The 14,081-nt window shown below is 36.6% G+C and overlaps 1 protein-coding gene across 1 annotated transcript in view; it reads left to right on the forward strand.

Annotated features, from left to right (window-relative positions):
• PKHD1 (PKHD1 ciliary IPT domain containing fibrocystin/polyductin) overlaps positions 1–14,081 on the forward strand; it is a 411,516-nt gene that overhangs the window by 156,580 nt on the left and 240,855 nt on the right. Inside the window, exons 38-41 of the mRNA XM_039853082.1 lie at positions 5,495–5,705; positions 6,122–6,279; positions 8,552–8,743; positions 11,964–12,089. Coding sequence (XP_039709016.1) covers positions 5,495–5,705; positions 6,122–6,279; positions 8,552–8,743; positions 11,964–12,089 — 687 coding nt within the window. The remainder of the gene's footprint in view (positions 1–5,494; positions 5,706–6,121; positions 6,280–8,551; positions 8,744–11,963; positions 12,090–14,081) is intronic.

Raw genomic sequence — 14,081 nt, forward strand, 5'->3', positions numbered from 1 at the left:
TGCATTCTTTTGTTTAAATATGGATAAGTGTGTATTTTCATCTTTTGGTTTTCTTCCTTCTGCTCCTCCGAGGTTTCTCCTCATCTATACAATCTTCAAATGACCATGTTCTCATGAGCTTGGTTTCCAGTACTTTTCATTTATAACTGTGTGCTTTTCCCCAGGTAATCCCACCCATTCCCATGGAGTAACCTCTCCTTATATATTTATATACCTAGCCTCAGACCTCTCATCTGAGCTCCACATTTATCTTTTCACTTGGATATTCTCTCTAATATCTGAAATGTAATCTGTTTTAAATTTTCATCTAAAGTTTACTATGTCTGAAGCTGAATGCTCCTGGATTATAAACTGCATGAAAGCAGTGATTTTTAACTGTTTTGCTCACTACTGTATTGCCAACACCTAGAATAGCACATGGCACATGACACATAATTGGTGCTCAATAAATATTTATTGAATGGATTCATTAAATTCTTCCCCATATATTTCTGTTTATGTATCAGCTTGCTTTAGCTATGGATCTGTGAGGCATCATTGGCATCTCCCTTACCTTAGATCTGCCAAAAGAAATCTAATCTTTTTACACATCTCTCTGGATCCACTGCTTAACTCTTATTCAAACTTCCAAAACTTCTTGTCTGAACTACTGCATTAGCCTTCTACATAGAGTTTTTACTTTCATTCACTTTCTTGCAATCTATTTTTCACACAACATCCAGGGTGACCTTTAAAACATAAATTTGATCATGTAACTATTTTGAATAAGATTAAGTCTGTTAAAACAGGCCAATAAAATCCTCCAGTTTTGCCCAGTCACACCATGCCATCTCATTCATCTTGCTACAGACACTTTGATCTCCATTTATTTGCTAGAACACAATAAGCTCCCTCTTCCCCGCAAAGCTGGCTCTTTCCCATCTTAAGACTTGACTCAGATTCTCTCCAATCTGCAGTCAATACATTTTCTCACTAAGGATTCTTTTCCTTAGTTTTATATATGTACTCATGGGCTTGAAATATCGCTAGTCTCACAACAGTGTAATTTCTTAGTTATCATCTCACATATTCCTTTGGTGGTTTCCAAATCACATTTGGGATAAACTCTTAGTTCTTTGGGAGAGCCTGCAAAGCCCTTTCTGAAGGGCTTCTGCTCATCTTTCTAGGTGCACCCTCACTGACTCTTGTCTGGTCATCATCCCTTCCACATACTTTCAGTCGGGCCATGCCACATACATAATAGTTATTCGAATGTCTCATTGTCCTGCATCATTGTACACACCATTGCCTTTGCCTAGAGTGCTCTGCTGATTTTGTCACCTGGCCCACTATGGATTATCCGACAACACCCAACTCAGTTGTCACCTCTTCTGAGCATCATTTCAGGAAACAACAACCCCTTCTGTGCAAATGAGGTGCTCCATGTCTGTGTACCAGCAGACCCTGAGTGTCTCTCTGTCTTTGCATGGTATATTTGTGACTTTTGTCTGTTTACTTCCTCTACTGGAGGACAGGGACTGTGTTTTCTTTATGTCTGTCTTCCCAGTGCTTGACAGATGTTTCTCTACACAAAAGAAAAAATAGCTTTCATTGTTTTGCTATGGAGGATGGTGAAACTGTATGAAGAAATAAGGGAGAAAAATTTGCATATATTTGAGAAAAATATTTCTAGTTTTTTAATGAGTGCCTTTATATTTCTATTCTGATGTAAATATTATTTCAATGAAATATTATTCTCCCCTCCCTCCTAAGTGAATTGGCAGTTATTCATTTGGAGTAAAGATTGAGGTCCTACAAAATAAACATAGGGCAATTAGTTATTTTAAAGTGTGTTAACCCACAAAGATTATTTTCTTTCTCTCCATGCCTATTTGGTAAGATAGTTCTCTAGGATTGTGTAATTATGAATGAATGACTTTGAAATGCTTGAACAATAATTTGTAGGAAAAACAATTATGAGTAGAATTATGAGTTATTAGTGGGAGTAAATAAATAGTTTGTTGGTTAACAGCTTAATGTTGAAAGCCAAAGTGGTTAAATGTTGTATTAAATTACAAGTTAAGAGCATAACCCTTTTTAATTTAAGTGTATTTGTAAATTATTTAGCCTTTTAAAGTGTATTTTTATGTTTTTTGATTTGTGGTAAGGAAAGGAAGGCAGCCACCCAACTTGGGTTCTTAAGAGTTCCGTGAAGTAAAATGACTCATATTTGAAATATACACAAAGCTTTCTTCGTTGAAGTCGTCAGTCCACCTTGTGTGGCATTTAAATAACATTTATGAAGTAAGGAATATAATTTTTTGAATGCCAAAGATAATTTGGTATGGTTAATATACAGTTATTTCCAGATGCCAGGAATTCCATCGTGTGTCCAGTTCTTTGGTTATGGATTCATAAGACTCAGTTTCAGAAATTGGTGCTAACATCTCATGCTGTGTAATCATATCCTTGAAGCATCTTAACTTCTTAATATGTATAATCTGTTAAAAGAAAAACAACAACAACAACAACAAACAGTTCTTCAGAATAAAACTGCTTAGCATAGGTTGGGTTTATTCTAAAGTCTTAATGTTTGTGGGTTTTTTTGTGTGTGTGATATTATATACAAATTTAGGTATACATCTGATGGGGGTTTGCAAGTGAATGTCCAGAGGCAATATTCAAAATAGTTAATTTAAATCTCCATGAGTTGAATGCTAATCATGAACCCAGGACTATGCTAGGAATTTTGACATATATAAAGGAAGCATAAGGCAGTGGTCCTGTATTCAAGATGCTAACTGTTGAGGTAGGCAGATAAGACATAGATTATATAACTTGAATTTCTCCAGGCCTCTCTGAGCCTGCTCAGTTGGTGGATATTTCAGTAATGAGACAAATTTTATTGCCTGCCTCTCCCAACTCTTACAGAATTTCAAGCCCTTTTCAACATTATTGCCTGCTTGTTGTAGGTGTTCTCGCAAAAAATTTCATGTGAGTTCGCTGACTAATTTGTCTTCTGCAGTTGCCATGAGGTTATTTTCATGTGCTTTTCCTCCTATTTTGGCTTTCTTGGTCACTGTCTTCCATTTAGGAAGGCTCTGGAGGCTGCCTCATCCCAGTCTTTGCTGCTGACACATGCCGTGGGAGTAGTGAACACATGGGTACCAAGGGAGCAGGCTTTCATTGCTACCTAGGTGGTCAAACCCTGAGGTGTGGGAGTGTGCTGTGTTCAATGGTGAAGTATGGTGGCCTCCTTTCTCTGCTACTCAGGGCCATCTATGATCACTGGGACACCAAAACTTTGGGATGCTTATTTCTCCATGACTCAGTCATGATTTCCTCATTCAATACCTGTTTTTTTTTTTTTTTTGAATATATGTTAGACACTGGGATAGGCTTTGGTGCTACCATGATGAACAAATATAGATATAACTCCTCCTGTCATGTTTAATAGGGGAGATAAATAGAGAACTACAGTAATAAAGGTCAAATTGCAGAGTGTTAAGTGCTAGAAAGGAGAGGAACATAGTGATGTGACAGATCATAATACAAAATTTGACCTAGTTAAAAGATCTCAGAGGCTTTTTTGAGTAACCAAGCTGTTTTCAGAGAATGTAGTTCAGGTGATGATTATAATTATTTTGGCAGTCTTGAATTTGAGATGATGGTAATTCATCTAAATGTCAATATCTACTGCATAGCTAGAAATATAAGGCTGGTACTTATGAAATATCCAGCTTGATGTTTTAGTCATACACATAGAGGTGATATTTTTGCAATGAGAGTGAATAAATTATAAGGTAATTTTACTGTTTTATGAAGGCTCCGTCAACATTTGAAAGGACATAAGTTTATGTTAATAATTAAAAAGAAGTTTCAAAGATTCTCTGTGATTTTTTTTCATTCATTCTGACTTGACTATTATTTATAAGAATGATTAGCTGAGAAATATTTTTGTTGTCCCTACTCTACCACGAGTAGCTTGTTTGCTGGTAGATACATAGTAGGTATTTGTTGCATATTGATTATTTCGAATAATTGATCACAGAGCTTAATAGAATTTTGCCTTTGTTAAACATTTTCTATGCTCAGTGGAGATTTTTCTGTGCAGACACTCAAGAATGAATCATAGAAATTTACATATATATGCATATACATATAAAGAAACTTTTTTTCATTTTATTGTTCCCAAAGGTTAAAATATACAAACAAGGAATAAAATTAAAATTATTTACTTTTGGAATGATTTATGTCTTAATTTTTACCTGCCCTATAATTAGAAATTTTGAACTCTGTGTTTTTTAAGATAAAATTATTGCCCAAGTAAACTTCAGAAATTACATTATTAACCCCAGACCTTTCTAAGCCTAGAACAGCATTATTGGTACAAGAGCCTGCACTCACAGACAAATAAATAAAGAAGAACATTTAAAATTGAAAATGATTTATCGTCGGCCACCTCTGTAGTTAGAGATTCAAGTATTATTATTTTACTTTAATGCAACAAGGGAGGACAGTAAGTTGCTGTGGGCTAAAGGTAAATTATGATCTATTTCAAAGGAGGAAGGAAATGTACTGAGGAAAGAAGAAGGAGTTGGGAGTAAGCCCTGTGTTTTCTAAAGTATTGCCTCAGATAATGCCTTGAAAAATCTTTGCCTTGACCCTTGCTGGAAAAGGCCAGACTGAGAGACAAACCGCGAGACAGACTACCCCCTTGAAACTCCGATGGTGAAAAAGTAGTATACTGGTATGGGAGGCTCTGGAACCAGTGCAAACCAAGATATCTTGAAACACAAGTTACCCTTCAACTTTGCATAGCAATCCTATGTTTAGACAGACCCAGTTTTAGAGTTTGAAAGGATCATTTAACACACCACAATTCAGGACAACCAATCTGAGATAATTTTGATTTTGTACTCTACTAACACTATTTGTAAAGTGAGTTGAAGTCTTCAGATTATGGACTTCTATATCAGAGATTCTAATAGCTATTTGTTTTTATTTGGAATAAGAAAGAAGTGGTAAAATTACATACTTAAAACAAAGCGATATAGGGAAGAAAGAGAAAAGACTAAAATATTGAGGGTCTATTATGTGGTCAAGGTGCAAACTACATTTTTTTTGTAGATAGTATTTAATTTAATCCTCTTAAAACACTATGGGAGAAGGCTTTGCTACTTCTGCTTTGTAACCGAGGAAACCGAAGCCCACTTTTGAGTATATTATCCAAAAGAACATGGTTAGAATATGATAATACTGTGATTCAATTATAAATTTAATCTGATGCCAATTCCTGTGTTTTTTGCACCATGCCACTCTCAATCCTAGATTACTTTAAATGCTACAATGTGACAGACACCCAACACCCAAAAAAGTAAAGGCACTGGTGGTTATCGAACCTAAAGCTTGCTTTCCCAGTTTCTTTTTTTCGCAGGATCCTTTGGCTGAATGATATCGCATTTGTATTAACTATTAAAATGTCTAAAGACAAATTTTCCTTCAACTGCTCTAGGTTCACCACCAGAAGTAATTGTCACACATCTTCGAGCAGCTGCCTATGCCCATGACACAGTGTTGGCTCTGGAAGATGCTGTGAACTGGCACTCTGGGGATGAAGTTGTCATTATCAGTGGAATAGGTGTCAAAGATGCCAAACCCGTGGAAGAGATTGTTATTGTGGAAACAGTGCACAATGCAGACCTCCATCTGAGATCACCCTTGAGGTACTGAGAGATAGCTTGGCTCCATTTATATAAAAGAAGATGTCTTAACTGTGTTGTTGTCTGGACATTGGTTTGTCTTTCAATGATGTATTTTTAATTAAATAATGCTAGATGTTTTGATAAGAAAATTACAAAGCATAAAATGTTTTGAAGATTTATACTTAAATAAGAAGTTTATATTTCTTAAATAAATAAGTTTCTCTCGTAAGACTCTAGAACTACCATCTAATAGTAGGTGGTCAATACAACAGTCAGTATAATTTCTAATTTTCACATACTTGTGCCCGTAGTTCACTCTTCTGTATCTGGGTTTCTATAGAAATAGATCCCTAAGTCGAGAATTAGGCAAATCTAGTGGCTTGTTATTCTGTAAGATTCGGAGTGATATCTACAAATGTGTTTTTTCTTTTTTTCAGATATTCTTACAACTTCACAGAGTATTGGGTGGCTGGAGAGCACCATATTTTAAAGGCTACAGTGGCTCTGCTCAGCAGGAGTATTACTATACGAGGAAATCTCACTAATGAGAGGATAAAGTTCCTCGCTTCATGCCAGGAGGCTAATGCTTCAGAAGGTAGAGAAGTATTTTATTGGGAAGTCCAACGATTGAAAACGAATGTTTTTACTGTCAAATGACATATGGCATTGTTGACTTCTTTCAAAACAGAATAAACTCTTAACCTTTGCATGTCCATAATATTAGGTAATTTTCAGAATGCTCTTGATAAGTTGTCACTTCATCTTCTGCCCTCAACAACCTTGTGAAAGAGACAGATAACAATATTGACTTGAGGAATGATTTCTTTGGGAAAAAATCATGTTAAATAATTAAATTTGTAGAATCGAATTAAATTTCCAGGTTAGAAGTTACAATGAAGTTTTAGCTCTGATTTTAGGCCCCTTCTAAAATTCTCAGGAAAACTGTTCAATGCCAGAGTCATAAACACAGGCAACACATCCTTACTGATTAGTCTTGTGGGCCTGTTATCTCCCCGCTACTTCCATTTTGGAGTTTGTTTTCTGAGTGAACTACCACATACTTTAAGTAAGTGGTCGAAAAAGTCAATTTATCTTCTAGAAGAATAACAGGCACTGAATCACACTGATGTGCCTATTAAACATCTATTTCAGGGATGGTTAGTTTAGTAGGTTATGTTTTGGTTTCTCAGGCTGTAGATTATGAGGCTTTCACATGCTGTGAAGACATCATTTGTCAACTTTGGTCCAGGATGGTGTGGGTGTCAAGGATGACTCCCAGGCATGGGCTCTGGATGGATGATGAAGCTATTTATTGAGATGGGAAGAGGAACAGATTTTTGGGTAGGAGGGTGAAGATCATGAGTTTAATTTTGTACATGTCAAGACTGAGAGGCCAGGCCAGCATCAGAGTAGGGATATCTTGTAGTGTCTGGATCCTGGAAGAAATGTCAGGAGTACAGTTAATAACGTGAGTCATGTTTAGATTTAGACTCATATAGGTACAATGTCAAAATGTGGTTGGGAGAGAGGGTCCTTGACCCCACCCCCTTATCATCACAGTCATCTATCTCACAAAGGTGTCATTCTGAAAAATGTTTGGATATTGTGGGTTAGAATCTGGTGACTGCAGCTTTTATAATTCTACTGAATTGAGATCTGAATTTTGTTCAAACACTTTGGGGATTTCTCATACAGGCATTCTCAGATCATACTGTGTAAAACATTGCTTTCGATCATGCTAGCAGTGAAATCATGCATCTGGATTTGGGCCATTATAAATCTGTTAGCTCCCAGTGAGGAAAAAAATCCCCGATTTCAGCACAACTCTTAAATGTTACTACAAAATTCTCAAAATAAAACAGAATTCATACCTTCACTAAAAATGTATGTTACTCACCTCTTCTTTGTGTGGAGTGGAAGTGTGGGAATGTGGTAGCTAAATACAGTAACACAAGGCCTGGCCACTTGAAAATATTATGGATCATTGCCATAAATAACCAAAATTATGATAAAGCATAAACATATAAAACATCTCTTCTTTCACCTCTTTTATATTTATTCTTTGGGTGTTAGCAAATGACTAGACTCTATAATTTACTGTGGATTATTTATTTTAATCATTTTGTATTACTGGCACTTCTACTTTTGTCTATTAACATAGATAATAAAGAATCAATTCAGAGGGTGATTTCTCACTTAGTTCACACCACCACATGCCATGTGTCAACAGAAAAGTGTCCTGGATCCTGAGGTGGTAACACTTTGCAGCAATAGTAGCTGGTGTACTGTATTCATAGACCTTGCTGTCCTCTCTAGGGGCACAGCTTGGAAGGAGGTGTTGGTGTGGAGGTGCTCAGTTACTTCTCTGGACCCCTTTGCCATTTCTGTGGTAGCATTATTGTTAAGTCCCCAAACTATAAAGCAGTAAAGTAAGGGGAAAGCCCGTTAGAAAACTTAAGACTAAAAAGAGCTGCGATTACATTCAGGACTCATATCTTCTGTACAATTATCAACCACGAGAAGGTCATTTTATTGCACACTCCCTCCAGGGGATCTTTTGGATTGAAATAAGCATCTATTTATGTTGAGTTTGTAGGTTATAGTCAGCCTCTTTGTGACAATAATTAAGGCGATTGATTTGGGAGCTTTCTGAAAATAATAGAATGAAGGCAACATCATGTCCTAGTTATCAGATATTTTAATTAATAACCCCCAAAGCAGAATCAAAATAAAAGAGAAGTAAAATTATTAAATGAAATAAACAATAAAGCTTTGTCTTTTGTACTGTCAGTGCCTTTCAAACCGAGAGACTTATCTAGAAGCATGTCTACATGCTTCATGTCCCCTGACTTCTTTCTGTGTTTCAGGTAACTTGCAATGTTGTTTGTATTCCAAGAGTGAGAAGATGCTGGGATCTAGGGATCTGGGGGCCAGTGTCATTATACAGTCCTTCCCAGAGGAGCCCAGCCGAGTCCAGTTGAAGGGAATACAGTTCCGTGACTTGGGGCAAGCCTTCCGTAAGCATCTGAGCTCACTGACTGTGGTGGGCACTATGAGAGGTAAGGGGGTCCAGGCCTATGACTTCTCATTTTTCTTCCTCTCATGTTCAAAGCACTACATGCTGGGGTGTCATGATAGGTAATATATGGGATGTGGAGAGTTGTAGAGATAGAGAATTATAATCTAGATATGTGGTTCTCAAACTTTAGTAAGCCTAAAAGAATCACTTGGGGAGCTTATTAAAATTCAGAGTTATGAACCCTGCCAAGCAAATTGTGGTCTCAGGTGGGCCTAGGGATCTGAATTTTTATGATTCTAGAGCAAGTGGTCCAAGAAACATTACTATAGGTAAAACAGATGTGGAATAAACCACACAATCCATGTTGTGAATCCTACCTCTAGCTTGTGACTACAGGCAAATTGATACTGAATAATATAAGTAATCAATGGTATGAGAGTCCAGCACAGCAGAGAGCAATTCTATGTGCAATTGCTCTAACTCACAGGAATGTTCTGCCTGGAAAAATGGGGGAGAATGGTCTGAAAACCAGGCTTTTCATGGGAACACAGAGCAGGCAGAATGGCAGATCTTAGCCAGAACTGAAGTGATAGAAAGAGAACAGGAACCATCAAATGCAGGTGGGTACAGCTTGGTAATAACAAGATTAGAATCAGAAAAGAAGAATATGCCCACATGTATAGATAAAGGTTCTGAAACCATAGTTGGAGAGTCATAGGAGTATCCAGGGAAAAAACCCAACGCCAGACAGAAGCTGATGTGCAGAGTCAGAAGAGTCGGGTATGGATGCTAAGTAATTAGGACGGAAGCTCCATTTCTGGAGCTTGTCCTCTCCATCCTTCAGCTCCTCTAATACCCGCACATTCAAGCTTTTCCTTCTTTGGAAAGTGAAGTGCTAGGGGTGGTGGTGCCTGACAAAAAATATCAGGGCATATTTGGTGGTTCAGGTGGTCTTTAAGAATGGTAGAATTTCAACAGGTAATGACAGAGTAGTCTTTGAAGTCATTAAAGGTTAGCCAACTGCAGTATTTCTTTCTCATTTCAAATCACTTGCCCACCAAGAAAGTCTGTTTATTCTAATATACCAGACCTGTTTCTCTTTTTTTATTTTCTTTTCCTTTCTTTCTTTCTTTCTTTCTTTCTTTTTCTTTCTTTCTTTCTTTCTTTCTTTCTTTCTTTCTTTCTTTCTTTCTTCCTTCCTTCCTTCCTTCCTTTCCTTCCCTTCCTTCCTTCCTTCCTTCCTTCCTTCCTTCCTTCCTTCCTTCCTTCCTTCCTTCCTTTCTTCCTTTCTTCCTTTCTTCCTTTCTTCCTTTCTTCCTTTCTTCCTTTCTTTTCACCTTATTTAGTTTTGACATTCACTTTGACATTCATTTGGTTCCCAATATGGTTCTTTCCCTAGTACATTCGGGTGATCAGTATCTTTGTGCCCTTCTCTCTGGTTTTTCATTTCCTGGTACTTGTAATGCTGCAGAATATTTGATATGGGTGCCAGTTCCAATATAAGTGAGAATAGCAGTCACATATGAATTATCAATTGAACATAATCAAAACCCTCTCTTGCTCAAACATTTATTTCATCTGCCTTCTCTAACCTCTGCTTCAGAGTAGCCCTACTTTAATTCATTTTTATAAATTAGGTTTTACTTGAAAATGGGTTCAGTGTTTTAAAAAAAGTTTGAAAACTGTGAAGTTAATACATTGTCCCCTGTAGGTCTTTTAAAATGCAAATTTTTTTTTCCTAGGAGGGGAGGACATATTAACCCAGAGGTTAGAAACTTCTGTCATTCTTTGCAGAGATCTTTCATTGTTTCATGCCTTGAAGGCCCTCATGACCCATGTAGCCAATTGACCCCAGCAATTAGAGTTAGAGAGTCTAGGAATCTTTGTATGCACACCACTTTTAAAGGTTTATCAATTCCCGAACTTAACTCATAATATCTCGATAAACACATTAGTACTTGTCGGTTGTTCAGATGGGCAGGTATATCCTAATGGAGTGATACTATGGGGGAGATCTGAAGTGGGGAAAAGTCTGCCACAGGCAATGTTTGCTATAGAAGTAGATACAGATGGTTTACCTTATTGTTGAGTAAGGTGAGAGCATCTGGTACTAGGGGAGCTGATATCAAAGGGAATGTGGAGGCCCTGCATCTACGGAGAAGTTATAGTCAAGAATTTTCTATAGTTCCAATTTAAAAATCAAATTATTCCATAAACAAAAGTAATTTTTCCAATACTCTAAACATTTGACATTGATATATTTCTCATTAACTAGAAATAATACAAAACTTCTTTTTCAGGATTTATAATTTAATTATCCAAATAATATATTTTTTATTATTTTAGTGTAAATTTCCTCCATCAGACTAAAGATACACAAGTGCAGAATTTACTTAGTTTTATGCATCTTTATATCTTCAGAACAATGCCCAATTCCTAAAATATATAGTTGATATCCAGTAAATATATATTCATTGTTGAGCCAGTCCACATAAATTCATTTGGAGGTCATAAGATATGCTCATGGAGCCAGTGTGATGGTTTTGCTAAATGTCAGTTCCTTTTACCGTAATATAGGGTACTTCCCCTTCAGCTTCATAAACCCACCATATACAGATATGAGAGTTGAGATCCTCTGGTCAACCTCTGGCTTTGTTTATGTCAAATTACAATCTTGTACACCTAAAAATTATATAATGTTATTTGCCAATGTGACCCAAATAAATTTAATTTAAAAAAGAGAGAACCTTTGGCCTTCTTGGCCCAAAAAGTTAAATATCGTTGCCCAGCAAATTAAAAATATTACTTCACAGCTCAAGAAATAATGACTATATCTCCTCATGCCAGATGCGGTTTTCAAAAATCAGGACTGGTCTGTAAGTCTCACTCTTCATGCCGTGCTACCTGCTGTCTATCCGCCACATTGTGATGAGAGTTCATACCAAAGATGGTGGCCAATTGGAAACCGTGACAGCCACGCAGTCTTTCGTGGTGTGGCCATCCTGTCTTTTTATCAGATGTGTTTCTTTTTCAACATCTTGGATTCTACCCTGCTTTTCTGTGGTATCTTTGAAGCACTTTAGCCTGAGTTGCCCATTTTTAAAATTTGGTTTCTGCTCCTAACTCCTCATTTCCTGAATTTCATCATTGTGTGGGAGAATGTTCTTAGTTATCATACAACTTGCTTTGGAGATGATTAGCAGAATCTGAGTGGCCTTTAAGATTCTCTTCTCATTTTTCCCCGGCCCTTTCCTGTTCAGATTCCTATATTCAGGGCTGCACGGTGTGGGGCGCCTTCAGTAGAGGCCTCAGCATGTTCGGGACCGTGGGCCTCACGGTGGATAGTAATGTGTTCTACAATATTTTAGGCCACGCACTGCTGGTGGGTAAGTGAAACGAGCTTGTTGAATTTGAGTATTCTTGCATAAGACACATAGTTTTTCAAAAAATATTGTCCCAAAATTTGAATTTCCAATTTCTAAACACTTTAGCTTTTGCTCATTAGCAATAAGCCATAGTTAAAAATTCTAAATTTAAATTTAGTTATCAGTGTTTGGCTAACCAAGCTTTACTAATGGAAAACTGATCCTCTAAAGATGACATTTCAGTTCATGTTAATAAATACATAATGGAAGGTTTTAAAATTTACTGACAGCAATTTTCATAATATTTCAAAGTCACATAAATATGTCTTTCTACCATCTCATGGAATGTCAAATCTGGATGCTGGACAAGTTGTTAAAAATCTTGAATTCTGTTTTTAGCTGCTCCTTTGGCTTGCTGAAGAATCCCATGTTTCAGAATCTTGTAATTGGTCACCTGTATCTACTTTTTTTTTTCCTACTAAAGTTAATTCCCCTTGAAGAACCCAGAATTATCCTTTAAAATTTTAATTACATCATATCACTTCTCTCCTTAAAATCTTTTAAGAGTTTCTTATTGCTCTTAGAGTACAATCCAGGATTCCCTCAGGGATTTTTTCCTCATTAATCTCTGCAAAACTGTCTTGCTTGTTTTCCCTCCCCTTCTACTATAGCTGCACTGACCCGTTTTACTTTAATTCTTTCAAAAGACCATACTTTCTCCTACCTCAGGGTCTTTGCATAAGCCCTTTTCCTCTGTTTATACCATTACTTGCCTCCTGCAAGATTCTTTGTTCAAGCTCTTTCAGCACCAATCATTTAATGATTAAAAATTAGATATCATATTTCTGATAATTTGATAATGTCTGTTTTTACCATCAGATTTCATATGAATATTGTTTCCTTAGCATTTAGCACATTAAATAGTGCATTGTAGCTGTATGTGTTGAAAGAAATAAATGAATTAATGAACAAAGGGTCATTGGTTATATCAGAATAAAAAAGCAAATCAGAGGTTTTCACTGAAAATAAGATGATAACTGTATTTATTAATTAGTGTTTTATATTTAAATGAATTCTGTGATATCATTAGTGAGAAAATGTACATGTTTTATTTAAGAACAATCTGTTAAGATAAAAGCTACAAAGGTTCTAATTCTGAGAGAGAAACTGTTTAGTGAAATAGTATGGATCATATAAACTTGCTTTAAAACAAATTCCACCTCTAAAAGGCAATGAGCAATGGACAATAAAAGTGATCAGGGGCAGGAAAATCTGATTGGAAAAGGACAGCTACAGGGTGATCAAACTAACAGATGGAGGATTAGCTTTATTTTTATTTTTATCTCTGTAAGGGAAAAGTATGCTAAAACTTGGAGCAGAAATTCAGGAAGGTACTCTAACAACATTATTTTAGGGGAAAACAATTTTATGAAATAGACATTAACTAAACAAGTAAGAAAAACCTGCAGGAGAAATTTAGCCTTTAGGGCTGAGATTTATGAATTGGCAGCTCTAGACATCTATTGTAGTATAGATGAGGGAATTATAATATTTGTTTATTTGTCTATTATAAATAAAGTACTCGATTCATACAAAACAATTTGTAAGTCCAGACTCATGAAATTACATGAGAAGCCTAGATACCTAAAGACCTAAAAAAAGAGGGACATCAATAGAAAGCAGCCCCACAGAGCCCCAGTCCCACAGAGGCTGGGGCTCTGTGGGGCTGCTTTCTATTGATGCCATATAAGTGGCTAATATCTCTCTATAGCATGGCTCATGCTCTTTTATTCTCTCCTATTTTAAACCTTAGTGGCGTGGGTGTGAGGATTCCAGATACTGTCCAGCCTGTTCCTCTAGGACATTCCAGATCTTCCAGGGAAAAAGAGGCGCATGTAGATAGCTGGTGGCCAATTTGAACAGCTAGAGATAGATCTGGAGCTGACACAGTGTATGCAGCATTTAACTATGAAGACAGTCACTTAGTTCTTCCTAAGAAGTAAAATAGTAGAT

Source organism: Pteropus medius, unplaced genomic scaffold, assembly GCF_902729225.1.
Source record: "Pteropus medius unplaced genomic scaffold, Ma_sr-lr_union100, whole genome shotgun sequence".
Classification (NCBI taxonomy): Eukaryota; Metazoa; Chordata; class Mammalia; order Chiroptera; family Pteropodidae; genus Pteropus; species Pteropus medius.